Source organism: Dromaius novaehollandiae, chromosome 2 (assembly GCF_036370855.1).
Source record: "Dromaius novaehollandiae isolate bDroNov1 chromosome 2, bDroNov1.hap1, whole genome shotgun sequence".
Lineage (NCBI taxonomy): Eukaryota > Metazoa > Chordata > Aves > Casuariiformes > Dromaiidae > Dromaius > Dromaius novaehollandiae.
The window spans coordinates 76407188-76425690 of record NC_088099.1 but is presented as its reverse complement, the minus strand read 5'-3'; the positions used below and the strand labels follow the sequence as shown (position 1 = coordinate 76425690).

The window sequence follows — 18503 nt, the reverse complement described above, 5'->3', positions numbered from 1 at the left end:
GGAAGGGTAAGAAAGACAGTAATACAACTAGGTTTACAATTGATAGCTGAGTGAAAAAAGGGCCCTGGAATGTGCCCCCCAAGCCTCCAAAACCCAAGGATTTTTTAGTATAGGAAGGAGAAAAATAAAGGAAGTTTAAATAAAATAGCTGAGCTTTTTGAAGAAGCCATCTTTTTTATTCTCTCTCTTGATATAATAATTAAAGAATAGTAAGCTTAAACTAATGGAACAAATAAAAGGAAATATTCATTATCACAGCAGTCCAAGAGCTTATTTCCTCAAAGGTTTAGTTCAGTTTATTGGTGAGACCGAAGAACTGGATAATGGTGTGTTGAGTTAATAACTTACATCCAGATTGCTGAATTCAGTGTCCCATATCAAATTACACCAATATAGGAACCATGAAAGTTTTAATGTTTTCAGTCCTGATTAAATATGCCTTTTGTTAGAACAAACTGTTTGGTGTGTGAAGACACCGCAGATCACCGTTCCCAACAGATCTCCAGAATCCAGTGTCGTTCTGTTTAGATGCCTTTTCTCTCCACTCGTCTCTGCTACTCTCTTTGGTGGTGCAACTCCAGTTGGCCTAACATTTGGTTGCCCAGGGCCTTTCTGTGATGCATCTTATTGCATGGAACGGAAAAGGTCTCTGTTTTCCTGACTTCCATTTGTCCTACTCATGGATCCTTGGATTTATGGAGAGGTTACTGTGGTGTTTCAAGGAATGAGGATTGGAAAGAAGAATCTTTCTTGATTGGAAAAGAGTCAGTATGTGCAAGCAAGGTGCTCATGCACACACGTGTGTGTATGTGTGTAGGGATTTAGTGCCCAGATCCTGGAAATACATTTTGCACAATGGCTTTCATCCAAATGCTGTTAGAACGAGCAGAAAGGGTTATTCCATTAACGTCAGTGGGCTTGGATTACATTTTCAGTATCTAACATATGGCATGAGCAAGTGGATATCTGAGAGCTCAAAATGTTTTGGGGAACATTCAACTCTTTAGTTTAGAGCAAACATCAGACAATCTGTATATTACTGGATAAGCTTTGTAACCTTGATCTGCGAGTGTATGGTCTGTAACTTTGTGGATGAGGTTTTCAAAGACGACTAAGTACCACGTAGTCCAGGTACTACTAGGGTTAATAGGAATTAGTTATCTACCTCCCTTTGATGACTTTGGAAGTCTCAGTTTGAATGTCCCATCTGCTTTTGGGCAGACTCTGGGTCTCTTGCATGGTTGATTTAGTAAAATTTAACTAAATAGGATCAACTGTAGACTCAACTTATTGTTGAAGGCATAGTTTCTTTTCCGTAGGCAATATGCATATAAACTGATGAAATTAAAAGTGTGGTTGCTGCTAAATTTTTTTATAAAAGAAAAATGTATTAAAATGTCAGCATGATGAATGCAGGTACATATTTTTGTTACTTTTGCTTTGGAAAGATATGCTAGGTTTTTTGTATCATTGGGAACAACTCTTTCTTGTTAAATACATTTAGAAATTATTGTTTTTATTTACCACCAGTCAAATCAATGTCATCACATATGAACATCAAAAGGCAGCTGTGTTTTCCAATTACAAGAAGGAATAAAACTGCCTGAGGGAGGATACAGACCCGCACTGGCTTGCCTACCAGAATAAAGCAGGCAGTTATAGAGGCCTTTTAATAATATTTTTAAAATTTCATTTCAGTCAACAGTGAGTAAGTGGAGTGAGAAACATCTTTTTGTATTTGGTTTTGATTAAAAAGGATGAGTGATGCAAAGTATCACTAAATAGTAGCATGACATTTTGATGTTTTATTTTAAACCAGTTTGTATTGTCTTAAGGTATGATGACTCTAGGTCCAACTGGCGCAGGAAAGACAAAATGCATTCATATTTTGATGAAAGCAATGACAGATTGTGGTGCCCCTCATAAAGAGATGAGAATGAACCCAAAGGCAATCACAGCTTCCCAGATGTTTGGTACGCTTGATGTTGCTACAAATGACTGGACAGATGGCATTTTCTCTACTTTATGGAGAAAAACTTTAAAATCAAAGAAGGTAATGGATATTGTATCATGCTGGTCAATAAGAACATTTTAATACTATTTCCGTAAGGTCTCATTACCTGAGTAATTTATTTGAAAGGTCTTCAGTTATAAAATCAAATTGGAAAATACAGTATTTCGTTTTGCTTTGTGTGAGTGGCTTAGTGTACCCAAGAGTCTGAATTATGTGTACATGTCAGACAGCACAGAGGTTTCACAAGGTTAGGCACTTGAGTTTCCAGAATTGGGTCAGAAAAGCTTTTAAGAGTTTTACTTCCTTCTGTAAGCAGGTAGTCCTACCATTCAACCACAAAAACAAGTGGTTGTTAATGTTTTAATAGGAAGACAGGAAGGAGAAATTCTTCCTCTCTGGTTTTATGTCACTGCCACTCCATATCAGTAATTGTACCAGAAGACTTTAAGAAACTCTGTTAGGAGATCAGTATGAGCATTTCCAAATTCTCCTATCAAACCTACAGATGATGTTTCACTGAATCATAATTACACTCAAATGTTATGAAGCTTGCACTGTGTTTCATTCAGCTCTCACTTAGAAAATGAGAAGCCTTAGATGAAATACTTGGGTAATATTCTGCAAGGACACTGTGTGCCTGTGTCTGTGACTGTATTTAATAGGAAATGTTTTCATCCACCTTGGTGTAGAAGAAAGGGACAGCTCTGTGCTTAGAACAGTCCAAATTAATTTTTGTCACTATTCTTTGATACACTTTTTGGTATGATACAGGATAACAAAAGAAGGATTAAATTCACTAGTCAAATTAAAAAGACTACAATTGATGCTGAGCCAGTCAGCATCAAATTATGCCTTGGTATTTGTATGCAAGAACACGTCCTCTCAGCTGTTAAGGAAATCTGTATTTTTGATCAACATACTTAAGCTTGCATGCGTCTCTCTCTATATATATATGTTGATGTAATTTTTTTTAGGGTGAACATATTTGGATAGTTTTGGATGGACCTGTCGATGCAGTATGGATTGAAAATCTGAACTCTGTTCTGGATGATAATAAGACCCTTACGTTGGCTAATGGAGATCGTATTCCAATGTCCCCCACCTGCAAAATTATTTTTGAACCTCACAATGTTGACAATGCTTCTCCTGCAACAGTTTCTCGTAATGGGATGGTCTTCATGAGCTCTTCAGTGTTAGATTGGAGGCCTATTTTAAGGGCTTGGCTGCAAACATTACCTGTTACATACTCTGATGTCTTATGGAATTGCTTTATTACTGTATTTCAGGTACTTAGATCAACTATTTCAGAAAGAAAATGCATTCCTTATTTATTTAACATAGCATTGTTTCCTCCTAATTGCTATTTCAGTTATTTATTTCCATTTGTTTACTTGATAAAATAGAAAATAAAGGTGAAGGATTTAAGAAAAAAAGAGAAAATAATCGTTAGTGAATTAATGAAACTATATCAGGTGACTAATTTGGATGATGGGATGACTTTTTGTTTTGTATGCATAGGTTAGTTGGCAGTGAAACGTGTAATTATTTTATTTTGGCAAAACATACCTATTCTCTTTGGCTGTAATTGTTATTGCAATTTTAATTCTTGTTAGGATACACGAAGGGAGTAAAGTAAACTTGCTTGTTCATTTTAAATGTAAAGAAGTAAATTAGGAAAAAAGTTAGATTCACTCTTGTTGCATCTTTATTAATTTTAGTTGCAACAGAAATGCATTTGGTCAATTATTTATTTCTAAAAGACATGCTGTAGTTCAAATTAATTCAGGACAGTTCTGTGCTCTGTGTGGTTGAGAAGCTCGACATAGCTGATCCTTCAAATTTATGTGTATTCGTCATGGCCCAACTAATTTTTCCAGTTCCCCTGTCCAAACAAAATACCCTAGTAAGTAGTTAACCCATTTTAATTGTCATCTTGAATTTCTGGGGATCCTTCTTTCTGCCATGTACTGGAAACAGTTTTAAACATAGCAGTAATAAAGATTAAGCAGATTTGCAGATAGGAACCTGAATTTTTTTTTTTTTTTTTTTTTTTTTTTTTTTTGCATAAACTCAAAAGAATTACACAAATGATTCGTCATTGGAATCATAAGTAGTATAAAACTAGTTCTGGGGAAAATTGGGCTCTTGAAAGTACAAGAATACTTTACACTCAGGAAGTACCTTTATTCTAAGGTGTCTCAAACCAATTATTAAATAATTTGCAGTGCCCTGTGAGACATCTGCCCTATTTTACAGGTGAAGAAATTGAATCACAGAGAGATTTAAGTCCAAATTTTAAAGGTCTTCAGACGTGAATCTCCCCCACTGCTCTCAGTACCTTACTTCTACCACATCCTTGTGGAACCCGCAAGCCTGATATTAGTCACTTGAGCACCCTACACACTGCTGGCAGTGAAACAGGTGTATCTGAGGCAAAGCCACAAAAAGCAACACACAGAAGTGGAAGCACTTCTGATCAGAAGTGTGATCTTCTAAGCCTCCCTCCTCCTATGTGTGCCCACGTTCAGGCTGCCTTTGTTCTCAGAGTGTGTAGCCATGAACCCCATTCTGCTTTAAAATGCTTAAGTCAGTTCTTTCTCTCATAATATTTATCTTTGTTGTGTGTGTTACCCACTATTCTAGTGAGCAGGAACTCAGAAGGGTGGATGAAAATCTTAGTTCAGTCCCTGTGCCAATGAATACTCAGCATAAGGTATTGCTTTATTGGCAAAAAAGTAAGCAAAAACTGAGTAAGTAGCAAGGTTACTTACCACACAAGCAAGGCTTGTGAGTGTGTGGGTAGGCAGCTCACTGTTTTCTCAGAAATATCTAGGTGATTGTTCACATCTTTGGGTGTTTGAATGTCTTCATTGTCTTAGCTTTATGACTGCCTGAACGTGGGGGGCATACATGGAAAACCAAAAAAGTCAGTGTGTCCCATGGTGCTCCTCTTGCACTTTATCTTCTCAGGTTGTGTGTGCAGTGTTGATTTTCAAAGATTACAAAGGCGAAGGAGACCTGTAGGGAAGGAATTGTAGTAAAATTGTTAAATGAAAGTGAAATTGGGTAATACTTTACATTAGTCTGAACTATAGATGGCAACTAGTATTTGAAAATAATTCTGCACAGCAAATCTCATAATGGACTTAACATCAATTTGCAACTTTGCTAAAGATTTTACAGAATACAATCACTATGGAATAATATTCTGAAAAAAATCCTCCTCCCATTAAAATCAATTGCATAATTCCCTTTGGATTCTATCAGGGTTCTAAAGAAAACAGAATATCACTTTCGAGAGGGATACTTTATGGTGTAGTCAGAACAGATCAGACAGAAAATGATGCACTTGAGGTTGTGCACTATAAATGTATCATTACAGCAATTCTAGTGCTTTTATCTTCTCACTACAGAAATGGCAATGGTAAGTTAAAATTCCCAATGGAGAGCACAGTGGCAGATCCCTGATGCAACTGAGGAACAAGTCTTCAAATTACTCTTGAAGATTGCTGTATGCAGCTTGTAAGAATAATTTTGCTGACTGTGGTACATCAATGTTCATTTTTTAAAAATGTTTACTGTTAGTGAATTTTTGTGGTCAAAATCTGAATATTTGTAATCTCATAAATGGGGAAAAATATAGTTCAGAATGAAGCTGGGAATATAGTTGAAGTAAAGTAATTGGACCTATCTAAGAATAAATTATACTGTTGATTTATGAGTTTTGGGAAACATTCTTTAAATTATGTTTTTCTTTGCAGGATATGATTGATTTTGTTTTCTCTGCTGTGACACCAAAAATACCAATGTTAGAATGCATGTACATCAAACAAGCTATTGACCTTCTACAGGTAGATATGACATCAGTTTTTCTATCTGTCATTCTATTATTTGTATCTCAGTGTTGTTCTAGGAAGCCAGTAGTCATATACTGCATCTGCTTTGCAGGGTTTATTGTCAGACCGAGATGAGAAGCAGCCTACCAAGGAACATATTGCTCGCTTGTTTATTTTTGCTGTAATGTGGTCAGTTGGAGCTCTTTTGGAACCAGATGACAGGCTGAAAATGGAGCTGTTCCTGCGGAAACATTCTGCAGTGAATGAACTTCCAGCTGTGAATGGAGAAGAGACCATGTTTGACTTTGTTATCAGTGGCTGTGGCCAGTGGGAGCACTGGTCAAAGAAGGTTCGTATGCTGTATAGTGTGCTAAGACAGAGGTGTTTGGTAAGAGGCATATTTTTATTAAATAATAAAGACCTGCATAATTTAGGAAGATTAACCCTACCAACTGCTTGAGAGTTTCTTTTCTGGAAGAATTTCTTTTCTCCACAAATATTTTGTCAGAGAATGGGAACACACATTTGAAACAGGTTCAGAAGTGAAACACAAAATTTACCTTACCTTTTGTCTATTTAGTACTTAAGATCTCCCAGCACAGAAAAGCTGTCTCCACCTATGGAGAATAGTCAGATGAAAATACCATGTAGGTCTAACATCCTTTTAAGAAGTTTGGCAAGGTACTGATAAATGGATTCTTTGCTTTTAGGAAGAAAGTGTTTGCTAATATGCAGTGCATTTGTACTGGTGTTCCAATGAACAATACATATATGGTCACGTAGAAAGTCTCAAACTTTATGTGTATCTATCTTATGCAGGTCCCAGAATATTTTTACCCTAAAGATTCAGTACCAGAATATACTTCCATTCTAGTTCCAAATGTAGACAGTGTCCGAACAGACTTCCTAATGCACACCATCATGAAGCAAGGAAAAGCTGTTTTGCTGATTGGAGAACAGGGAACAGCAAAAACAGTTATGATTAAGGTAGGTAGAATGGAAGAACATCTAGTATCTTTGTAAGATAACATTGCAGTAAATATAATTGTCATTGGCACAAGTGTTAAATTGAAGTGAGCAAGTAATTTGATTTTTCCTTGTACTACATAATAGCACTATTCCCACTGAGGCATTTTGCCAGTACTTCCAATGCCTATACATAAAACAATATGTTATAAATATCTATGGTGGTTCTTTTAAACTTTTTGCTAAGAAAGAAAATGCTGTTTGTTGGAGGATTTCTTATTTCCCCATGCTCTGTCGGTGGTGGCTTATGCGAACTGATCTTTTGGCCCTGTACACCTTTGTTGCATAGACTTTATTCACAAGCCAAACTGAACAGAAATAAAGAACTTCCTTCTTTACTGCAGGTAATTTTTCAGAGGGTAAATTTAGTATCTATTATGTGCTGCCTTGATTCCATCACTGAGAATGATACGTTGTTCCTTCTGTAGAAGAAAATAGTATCAGTATTGCTATGAAATTAACAGATATATTTTCTCTGTATTATAAAATGGGTCCAGTTAATCTTACAATACATGTATAAAAATTGATAACTTACTACAGAAGAGTCAAAAACCAAAAGGCTGAACTAACCCAAATATGCTATGCTTGGCATCCCTTGTTTGACAAATGCTTGTGTAGTGGACTTCAACATGGTGTCCATAACTTCCAGAGGAATCTGTAGGCTTTGTTCTGTGAAAGATAGCTGAGTAATAATTTACCGTTGGGAGAGCTGAATTTTCCATATAGGCCTTAGTACGTCCGCTGGAGGATTTGTAGAGGTCTAGAAATTGAAAATGGTTGAAAGCTACTGGCCTCAATTGACCTTTGGCTTTTTTAAAATCTGGAGCTATTTTGTGTCCCCCAGGGATGTGCTTTTTGAGCCCTGAAATGAAGTGAATTGCATCAATGCCAGCAGCAATTAATACCAGCTTTTCAGCTCAGCTGTTGATGCCAACATGCATGCCAGTGTAATGTCAACTTCTGTTCCTGACACCAGCTGGAGAACTATTTTAGCATAGTGAAGAGGTGGGGTCTGGATAGTGGTCTTGATATTCTGCATACTGGATTTTGGCCAGATACAGGCAACCTCCAGCTTTCAGGTGCTATTCCTGTCCCTAGAAATAATTGGAGCTGAATCTCAGGAGCTGCTTACCCTACATCTATGCTATAGAGCAGAATGTGTTCCTTACACAGGGGACCATAGTTTCAAAAAGTGCCAGTAGCTATTTGATCTCATCTAAGGTTAAGAGTGAAAGTTAACTGCCTCTACAACTGTTCTTCTGCTTTCAACTTGTGTAGAATATTGCTTTACTATGGAAAAGAAATTTCCAGATGTATGCAGCTGCTTTCATGCAAAAGTAAAAAGGCTGTGATATAGAATACTTTAGGTTTGAGTAAAGTATGAGTATATATCAGAGAATTTATAACAGAGTGTTATTTAGGATCTTTAGTTTGCTCTTCGTAGTACGCTGTTCATGAACAGCAAAAAACAGTATTTAATGTGAAACTGGTGTGATAGAGTGGAAAATTGCATCTAGAATCTGACGTTTAACTAACAAAAAATAACCCCAATCAAGTAACCTCTTCTGCTTCAAAGGTATTTCACATTTATATACGGAGTATTACTGTCACCATGTAATGATTCAGAAATACTGTAATTAATAAAATGCAAGTCTATTTTTTGAATGTTTGTGTTTTCATAGTTTTATACAAACTGTTAGAACTTTAAGAGGGCTGATCAGGGAAATATCAATGAACCAGCTGTCAAGAGTGTGCAGCGAACATCATAACTGTTGTGTATACGTTGCAGGCATAGACTGTCATTTTTGTTATGCTTCAGAAAAAATGTATTTCTAAAGGGCAGCTTTTCTTAAACTGAGATCATAGCATTGATATATAGTCAGCAAAATCAACAGTTTAACGCTATTCATCAAAATATTCACCTTTCATCATTGCAGGTGAACTGAATATTTAAAGAGAATAAATGTTGGAAACCTGGAATTTTTAATACTATTTTTATATCTCAGGATCCTTTCTAAACAAAATATTTCCCATACTTTATATATATGCTTTGGCATGACTCCAGGGTTCCATTTTTTTTCCTGTGGGTGCTATTATAAACACCTTACTAAGTACAAAAACTGGAACTCCCTTTCTTGTTTTAGGGCATCAGCAGCAGCTGTGGGAATTTTATGAGCTTTTGAAACCTAACAAAGATTCCTTTCAATATTAAGAAAAGATGAATACCAGTACATTTGATGTATCTGGTTTTAATTTTACACAAATGTTCCTTTACGCTACTCGTGTTTAAGGTATGGTGCTGTAGTGTAAATGTGAAGAAGGATCTGGATTTTTACTTGTTCCTTGAGGACTGCTGTAACAGATCATCATTAACAGCTTGCCTTCAGGAAAATAACAATTACTGACACAAAGCTTATTTGCATCCTGAGTCATCATATATCTACTTATTGTAACACTTAGTGAAGTCTGTTGAAAGCTTATATATTTTAATACTTTGAAACTATGCAAAACATTAATTAAGAGTTTGTCTGAATTTCAGGTTGAAGGCTTAGAATATTTAAACTGCTGCTTGATATTTTAAAGTTAATAGTAGGGCTGAGATTTTGTAGATGTCTAAGTTTTGCAGGGATCCTGAGCACCTATTTTGGTTGAATTCATCTGGAGTTACTTACTGGTGCACTTCCCTTGAAATTGGTTTGTCTTACAGGGTTACACAACCAAGTATGATCCTGATGTTCATTTGACAAAATGTCTAAACTTCTCTTCTGCAACTCTGCCAAATATGGTCCAAAGGAGCATAGAAAGTTACATAGATAAAAGAATGGGCACCACATATGGTCCTCCAGCAGGGAAGAAAATGACTGTCTTTATTGATGACATCAACATGCCCGTGATTAATCAATGGGGTGACCAGGTAAAAGGGAAGTGCTATCATTAGGGAGTTGGTGGTCTTACCATTGTTGGTGATGGAAATGCTGACCTGTGGTTTGCAAAAATAGGAAAGTTTAGGGGAAAAAAAAGCATAATATGGACTAGTTCTTGGATGTCTACTAAAGGCAATTTTCCCAAGACAGTTTTTTCGTAAGTGATAAGCCGTGGGCCCCAAATGATCACAGTTAGCCTCATGCCATTTGGTGCAATCATTGTAGCTTTTAAACCTTTCATTTTGGTGACATGCAGAGCTTGCAGAATTTGTGAACTCACTGTATTAAGAACCAGCCTAGGAAAAGAAGCATGCAACTCCAGGAAGCAATCAGATTTTTTTTTTTTCGCTTTACTTTCTACTCTGGACTTTAAAATACAGTTGTTGTTAAGTAGAATCTAACATCACAGTTCAGACATCCAAGACCAACGGGCTGCCTGATGTTGAGGTGTTGATAAATGAACACTTTATAGACCTAAGTTCTTTGAAAGTCTAACTTAAATTTAAAAAAAATTACTGTTGAGAAAAGGTCATTTTTCTCCTCCCATCTAACTCTGTAATCCTGTTCTCTCACTGCCTCTAGGTAAGTGAATATGTGACTATACTTTGTGCTAAACTAACCATTCTTTGTCACTCATCTAAGTGCCTGTGTCAGTTTGAATGTACAGCCTGACTAGGTCTAATTTTAAAGTGCTGATTTTTCTTAGATTCATATAGTGGAAACCCAGTTGAATGCCTGGCCCCACGTTGATAACTGATTAGCACATAAAGCTTAGATGCAGCCAATCCAGTGCATCAGAGCTGTTGGTGCCAGGTGGCATGGCTTTATAAATTGCTGAAATGTCCAGAAGAATACTCAACATAAAGAAAGATAGGAGGTGTCTTTCTTGTTTTCTACTATTTATTATACTGGTGTTTACTAATTTGTTATACTGGAGATTTCTTTTATTCTTTCTTCTTTTTTTTTTAAGTTGAAAACCACCACCACCACCCCCCCAATACCTAACTGTTCTGTTTTTTGGATAACTAGATCACCAATGAGATTGTAAGGCAGCTGATGGAACAGAAAGGTTTCTATAGTTTGGAGAAACCAGGAGAATTTATGAATGTGGTTGACATTCAGTTCGTAGCTGCTATGATTCACCCTGGTGGGGGTCGGAATGATATCCCACAGCGCCTGAAACGACAGTTCACCATCTATAACTGCACATTGCCTTCCAGTTCCTCTATTGACAAAGTATTTCGAACAGTAGCAGAAGGCTATTTCTGTGAACAGCGAGGTTTCTCTGAAGAAATATGTAAAATGGCATCAGCATTAGTACCTACAGCTCGAAAGATTTGGCAAACAACAAAAGCAAAGGTAAAATTTTCTCTCTTAAGTAGTTTCTGAAGCATTTGCAAGAAGACCCAGGCCTTTTGTGCTGTCATATATATACAAGCTTCAGACTGTGAAGCTGTGACCTGTGTGTAACTGCTGGCTGATGCCTCTGTCCAGGATTTGTTGCTACCAGCACCTGAGTGGGTTAGCTGACCGAAAGTATAGTCGTACTTGGAGTCTTCTATAGCTAGTAAGTGTAGCTACTAAAAACGTCTCAAAGACTTCTGGTTTAGAAAATGACAAAGACACAAGGAACCATAAATTAAAAACCAGATAGGAATCTTCTATAAAGATGTTTGGGATTGGGAGAAAACTTAAAAATCCAAAATATGGCAAAGAAATAAAATCAGGTGTGTGTGGGGGGGATCAGTTCGGAACAAATGAAATATTGCATTTAGTAAATTCTACATATTATCTCTTCTATTTAAACAGGTTATAAAAACATATTTAATTGTAATTCATAGGCAGAAATTTCTTTGAAATAGAAAATCAGATTTGTTTTTGATTACAAAATGGTAGAATGAAACATTCTGACAATTTGAAACATTAAAAGTAAAAAAAACAGCATAAGGATGTGTGCCAAACGTGATCTGTTAATGAAAAAAGTGGGGGCAGGTGGTAGAAAGATAGGGATAGATAAAGAGTAAATAGGATTTGATAAATGATGTTTTCTAGCAGAAAAAGGGTTGGTCAGAATTTCCCAAACAGCTCAACTGTAGACATAAGCCTTGCTTATACAGAGAAATAAAGAGAATGCTAGTTAAACTATTCAACTACTGACCAGTATATTCAGCAAAATGGCTTTTATTACTGATAACTAGCTGCCTTTAGGGAAACTGTAGCTTTTGCTAAATCATTCAGTGTTTCAAATCCTCTTACCTCATTTTTCTCTTCTCCTTTCTTTGCTTTTCCTCATCTACTTTTCCCTCTGCTCTTGAATGACACAGGTGTTCTTGGAAAAGAAAAAAAAGAGTGACAGAAATGAATTGGAAGAAAGGGTAGGAGAGAAGCAGTAGGTTAAGCACTGCTGGCATTTTTAGTGCATGCTTTAACGCCATTGTAACTGGCCTGTCTTGGCCACCCTTCACTCCATGTTCCGGGGACTTCAAATATTCAAAGAAACTTGAGTGAAATCTATGCGAAATTAAAGAGCTGGTTGTTGCTGCCGTCATTTATTCATTTTCACCTTTGCCTTTTAAATGTCAAGCATGTATTTCTGCTTTAATGCAATACTCATTTTGAAGTTCATGAAAAAATACAGTATTCATTTAATACTAGATAGGCAATATTTTTATTTAGCAGTTATTTGAATATAGATTATGACATTCTTTTGTAGATGTTACCAATTCCAGCTAAATTTCATTACATCTTCAACTTACGAGACCTCAGTCGTATTTGGCAAGGAGTACTGGCAGTTAATTCTGAAATCTGCCAGAACACTAGTGTTCTGGTAGCCTTGTTCCAGCATGAATGCAGACGTGTTATTGCAGATAGGTTCATCAGCCAAAGTGATAAAGACTGGTTTGAAGATACGATGAATAAGGTAAGCAGATAGTGTTCAATGATCACACAGAAAAAGGTCAATGAAATGTTTCACTGTTAAAACCAATCTTTCATGTGTTTTTGCAGATTGCTGCAGCAGAACATGGTCAAAATTTATTCAAGGATAGTTCTACAGAACTATACTTTGTGGATTTTTTGCGTGGTGTCCCAGAAGCTACTGGAGATGAACCTGATGATGTAGAGTTGAAGGCTCCTAAAATTTATGAGCCTGTCCCATCTTTGGATTATTTAGCTGAAAGATTACAGATGTTCATGCAGCAGTACAATGAAACCATTAGAGGATCGAAGATGGATTTAGTATTTTTCAAGGTATTAATGTCCATAATTATGTCAATACGAAAAGTGCCTGCTCTCTTTGCATTTAATGCTACATGGATCTTTCTGTTTTTCTGTAAGATTATCTTTGGAGTTAGCTTAAAAGGCTGGCCCTGTATCCAGAGTGGACTTGCCTCACAATAAGCTGTTTAAAGCAATTCTTTTGTCTCCGGGCTGTCTTTGCTCCCCAAATTATTCTATTTCTTTACAGTTCCCCATCTTTTCTTTCTTCTGCCTTGCCTAACTCAAAGCACAACTCATTTGTTTTCATACAACACACTGTGAATGTCATCTGGCATCTGTGGAAGTTACTTACTTTTCAGAAGTCTCTTGATGCTTGATGTTTTCTTCGGCTTTAGATGGGGTGCTTTGGTAGATTTTTAGGGCATTTCAGACTATTTGTTGCTGTAACATAAATACTATGGTTGAGTAAGAAACATCTATAGTGTACTTGTATTTTACTTTAGGCAGCCTGCTATTTAGAGATTGTAAATAGCTCAGCTAAAAAGTTGGGGAAGGATGTTAATCCACTTCCTTTCTACTTTTTCTCAGATCCCCTAAGAGGCATGCTCATAGGAAGCAATGTCATATGCAGTGTTTATACTCAGAAGAGCTGAAGGCGTGCCTCTCAGGGTATCTGAGAAAAAGTAGAATGGAAGTGGATTAACACCCTTCTGGGCTAGCTTTGCTGAAGTCGGGGAAAAACATTTGTTGATTTTGATGAGTACGGGTCTGAGCCTTTGGCATAAGCTCCAGAGATGGCAGTTCTCTGTAATGTGCTTCTGGATAAAGATATGTGTCGCGGCCTGAAGGGAGTCGTTCAGGACGACCTCCCTCCCCTTTGGACCAAACGACCAAGTTCGTGATGCCCTTGGACTGAATTAAGGTGAAACGACACCAGCCAACCAGTTTTAAGATTTATTAACACAAAGATAAGGCATGTGGTCAAATAGGATAACCAACTAGCTAGACAAGTCCCGTGCCACACGTTTCAAACAGATTCAACAAAGGAGAGGGAAGAAGAGAGGAGAGAGAGAGAGAGGGAGAGAGAGAAAGAGAAAAGATATCACCAGCCGTGGATCCAGCGTTGTCCCGTTGGTCCTCTTCCTTTGGGAGTCTCGGCGGTGGGGGGGGACCTTCTGTCTGGTGGTAGGTGGGTCCTCTTCACACAGCTCACGTTGGGTACCTCCGAAGGGACCCCGAACAAAGAAATCCCTGGACAATTATACCTTCCAATCTAAGCTCTCCACCCCTCAGGCGGTAGTTTGGGCCAGTAGTAATTTTCTGGGTCTGGGATCTCCTGCTCCTTATTGGATCTCATCGTTGTTCCTAGGCAGGCTGTTTTCTGCTGCAGTTTCTTCCACAGGTGTGTCTCCATTCCTCAGGTTCTGCTATTGTCTCTCAAGGTCCTGACAAAGAGTTGGTAACTCCAGCAATTAGCGCTGTTTCAGATGCAAATTGCTGGTAACTCCCATATCATTCCCGCCTGCACCAGCTCTGGGGCCCTTTCTCACCGAACTAGGGAGTGCGGCCTAAGGCTTCAGCAAATTTAGCCACTCATGCCAAGCAGGTTTTATAGAAGTTGTGCTAAAAACGGACAATAATTTACAGTCCAGATCCCAAAGTCTCTGCCCGATTGTGGTCTCGTTCAGTGCAGGCTCGGTGTGTCCTGGGTGGTTGCAGGGAGACCATCTCAGGGGTCGCAGCAGCCCAGTCCTGTTTCTGTCAGGGACGGATGGCTTGTTCGGAGTTATGGCCTGCCTGCACCCCATGCACCAAGAAATGTTTAAGGCAAAAAGATTCATTCGTCGGTCTGCCACAATATGTTATATTACTTTTACGTCTTCTCATCCTTTTTTTTTTTCCTCAATACACAGGATGCAATCGTCCATTTGGTTAAAATATCACGGATTATTCGTACTCCACAAGGAAATGCATTGTTGGTGGGTGTAGGTGGGTCTGGAAAACAGAGTCTGACCAGACTAGCGTCATATATTGCTGGATATGAAAGCTTTCAGATTACTTTAACAAGGTAATACAATACATTGTACCCTTACTTTGCCACAGAAATGAACAGCTCACAACTTAAAGAAATGCAAACCTGTCAGACATTGTATCCCTCATTCAAAACTACATTTTTCAATGGAAAGGACATGTGCAAATTCAGAGTTTGTAGATGGCAGATTCTGTGTCTTTAGTACATATTTTAATATGTTTAATACATATGTTTTAATACATATTATAATACATATTCAGTAAATGCTACTGACAAGAAACCTTTTTTCCTTCAGCATTTAAGTCTGCAATGCGTACTTGTGAGATTTCACTAAAATATCATGCTGCATTAAAGATAACATGGAGTAATCTACTGGTGGATTCTATATAGTGAGCAATTATTGATGGGCAAAGAGAAACAGTAGCTATTGTTGTAGATGCTCATGCATCCAGACTATAGTATTACAATTGCTACCAGTGACTTAATGGGTAGTGCTGGAATTGTAGAAGTTTGGGGGAGGGAGCACTTTTCTTTTTTTCTTAACTTAGAACCCTATATTTTAAATTACATTCACTCAGTTTCTTTTCAGAGGGAGGGTAGGCGAGAAGAGGGGTAGAGGAGAAGTAGCAAGCTATAGTGCTTGTTTTCTGCATCTTTATTTCTGGATGTTGTTTTGAACCTGTCCATGACATTCCTGACAAGAGGACTGGAAGAGATCTGTCAAAGGCCTCATCAGCATGGCCACCTAATTGTTTGGAAGGAGTTATGTATAAACCTTCCTGATTTGACTGGGAGTGACTACTGCCTTTCACCTCTTTGTCTTTTGGCATAAAGTTTTCCAGGGTAAGCATTGAGGGTTAGCAGTGTGTATTTCTCTGCAAACAACTCAATACGCTGAGAAATCTTCTTTAGGAAGATGCACCAGATCTTTTAGCAAGGTAATGAAGTTTTTGCTGAAGGTAAAGGGAAAGAAAGACAAATCAAGGCCTCTCCCTGTGCCCTGAATGCAGAAGGAAGGAACAGTAAGAATAGAAAAGGGAGGGAAAGGAAAAAAGATCAGAGGAACAGAACAGAGCCACTATACCTGCAGGATTCAAAATGCATTAATGAGGCAAAGACATATTTCAGCCATTTAGGAAATGTTCACTTACTGAAACTAACTAGAGGTAAGCTGAAAACAAATAAATGGAAATATTTATTTACCAAGTGAGTTATCATCTGTAACTTGCCATAGAAGGCTGTAGAAGAAGACAGTATCAGCAGGTTGGTAAATGGATATTGAAAGGACAAAAGGGATATACGTTCTAGCATTCTTAATACAAAAGCTATGAAAATGAGAGGAGGGGGAAAGGAATGGGCAGTGAAGAGTGATGCTGGCTCATGTATTCTCCTTAAGGAGCATTTCCCATTGCTGGTGTTAGAGTATTGAGCTAGATGGACCACTGACCTGACTCAGTAGAGCCCTTATGTTCTTATCAGTATACCACAAATTACTGTAATAACAGTAGTTGACACATGCAGACTGAACAGTTAGATTATTTTATGAGCTCTGCAGTGGTTGTATTAGGGTGTTGTAGAGCAGTGTTGGAGCTGCAAGAGAACTGGGAGACACTTTCTGTATGGCACATGTAATTTTGAAACAGTATTTTTGAACACTGAAGAGTGGGTTGTGTATATTGCAAGTATTTGTTATTTCTTTGAAGAGACTCTTAGAGAAAAGAAGCTGGTTTTAAAGAAAAGAAGATCCTAATTTCAGCTTTCATTGGTTAAGGACATAATGGGCAAATCTGCCGTTTTATTTACTTTACTTCATTAGATATTGCATAACCTAAAATCTGTAGTAGAATTTGCATGGACTTTGTCTAAACTGTACTTGTATGCATCAGGTATAAGTGGTGGAATGAATGAACCAGCTGTGACCTCCATTCTCAAAAGTGTTTATAAGCCCAAGTGATAATGTTCAAACATATCCTTTCTGGGGCTTGAATGCAGTTAAACCAAATAGCACGATATAAACCGCGAACTTTGGTTATTCTTGTCTATCTCATAATAATTTCCTTCACCCTACTCTCAATATCCCCAAAAGATAATCCATTTGTCCTTATGTAACGGTTACAGGCAATAGAACCTACTTGCCAGTGTAAGTCAGCTATACTAACCTTCAGTTTTAATAAAGAGCTTAAGTACATGAACTGTAGTGAGGCAAATCACTACTACAGCATCACTTCCCTTAGACATAGTATTACTCTTACCAGCTTTTTGCAGCATCATAGTCTGTTGATTTTAGCTCACTTCCCATAATATATGGCACTGATTATTCACTTTGGCACAATGTTTAAGAAAAAAAAACACTTCAAAATGAAGCCAGGAGATAGTGTGGATTAATTTCATATGTAGGTTTTTTTCTTGCCTAAATGAAACTGAGCCAGATGATAGATATTTCCTAAAATGATCCGTACTTTTTCTTCTCGCTAATGCTTTTCTCTCCTAGGACATATGCCACCAGTAACCTTTTGAATGACCTGAAAATTTTGTATCGCACTGCTGGGCAGGAAGGAAAGGGCATTGCCTTTATATTCACAGACAATGAAATCAGAGATGAGTCTTTTCTTGAGTACATGAACAATGTTTTGGCTTCAGGTGAGGTTTCAAATCTTTTTGCACGAGATGAAATAGGCGAAATCATGGAAGACCTGATACCGGCAATGAAAAAGGAGTACCCAAGGCGTACTCCCACTGGCGAAAACCTTTATGATTACTTTCTTACTCGAGTTCGCAATAACCTGCATGTGATTCTTTGTTTTTCTCCTGTTGGGGAAAAATTCAGAACTCGTGCACTAAAATTTCCAGGTTTGATTTCAGGCTGTACCATGGACTGGTTCCAGCGCTGGCCTAAAGATGCTCTTGTAGCAGTTGCACAGCATTTTTTAGTTTCCTACAGTATTGAATGCACAGATGAAGTGAAACTAAGTGTTGTTAACACTATGGGAACATTTCAAGATATTGTAGCTGAAAAATGTATTGAATACTTTGAAAGATACAGACGCCAAACATTTGTGACTCCAAAATCTTACCTGTCCTTCATTGGAGGCTACAAAACCATCTACAAAGAGAAATTTGCCAACGTTGGAAGTTTGTCTGAACGCATGAGAACAGGTAATGTAAATTCTTTTTTTTCTTAAAAAAAAGTGAGAAAAATCCAAGTATAAGAATGTAAAAATACAGATTCTTATGTTCATAGAGATTTAAGGCATTTAAATTGTGAGCTCACTTTCGCTTGAAAATAGGTTGTCATATGTTTTCAGCTATATAGAGTGTATGTAATAAATATGTAGAGGTTTTGTTTTAACTAACTTTGTAAATGTTGCAGATTGCAGGTGTGTTTTTTATTTAGTATTAATTAGTAATTAAAATACCTAAAGTTCCTTCTTCTACACGTATGCATGCCAAGG

General features: G+C 37.5%; 1 protein-coding gene across 1 annotated transcript in view; it reads left to right on the top strand.

Moving 5' to 3' along the window:
- Positions 1–18503, top strand: part of LOC112989257 (dynein axonemal heavy chain 5-like) — a 164038-nt gene that overhangs the window by 77710 nt on the left and 67825 nt on the right. The window contains exons 47-57 of the mRNA XM_064506773.1: positions 1836–2053; positions 2989–3300; positions 5776–5865; positions 5963–6199; positions 6670–6837; positions 9584–9790; positions 10830–11159; positions 12514–12720; positions 12807–13049; positions 14933–15087; positions 17543–18207. Of these exons, the coding sequence (XP_064362843.1) occupies positions 1836–2053; positions 2989–3300; positions 5776–5865; positions 5963–6199; positions 6670–6837; positions 9584–9790; positions 10830–11159; positions 12514–12720; positions 12807–13049; positions 14933–15087; positions 17543–18207 (2832 nt within the window). The remainder of the gene's footprint in view (positions 1–1835; positions 2054–2988; positions 3301–5775; positions 5866–5962; positions 6200–6669; positions 6838–9583; positions 9791–10829; positions 11160–12513; positions 12721–12806; positions 13050–14932; positions 15088–17542; positions 18208–18503) is intronic.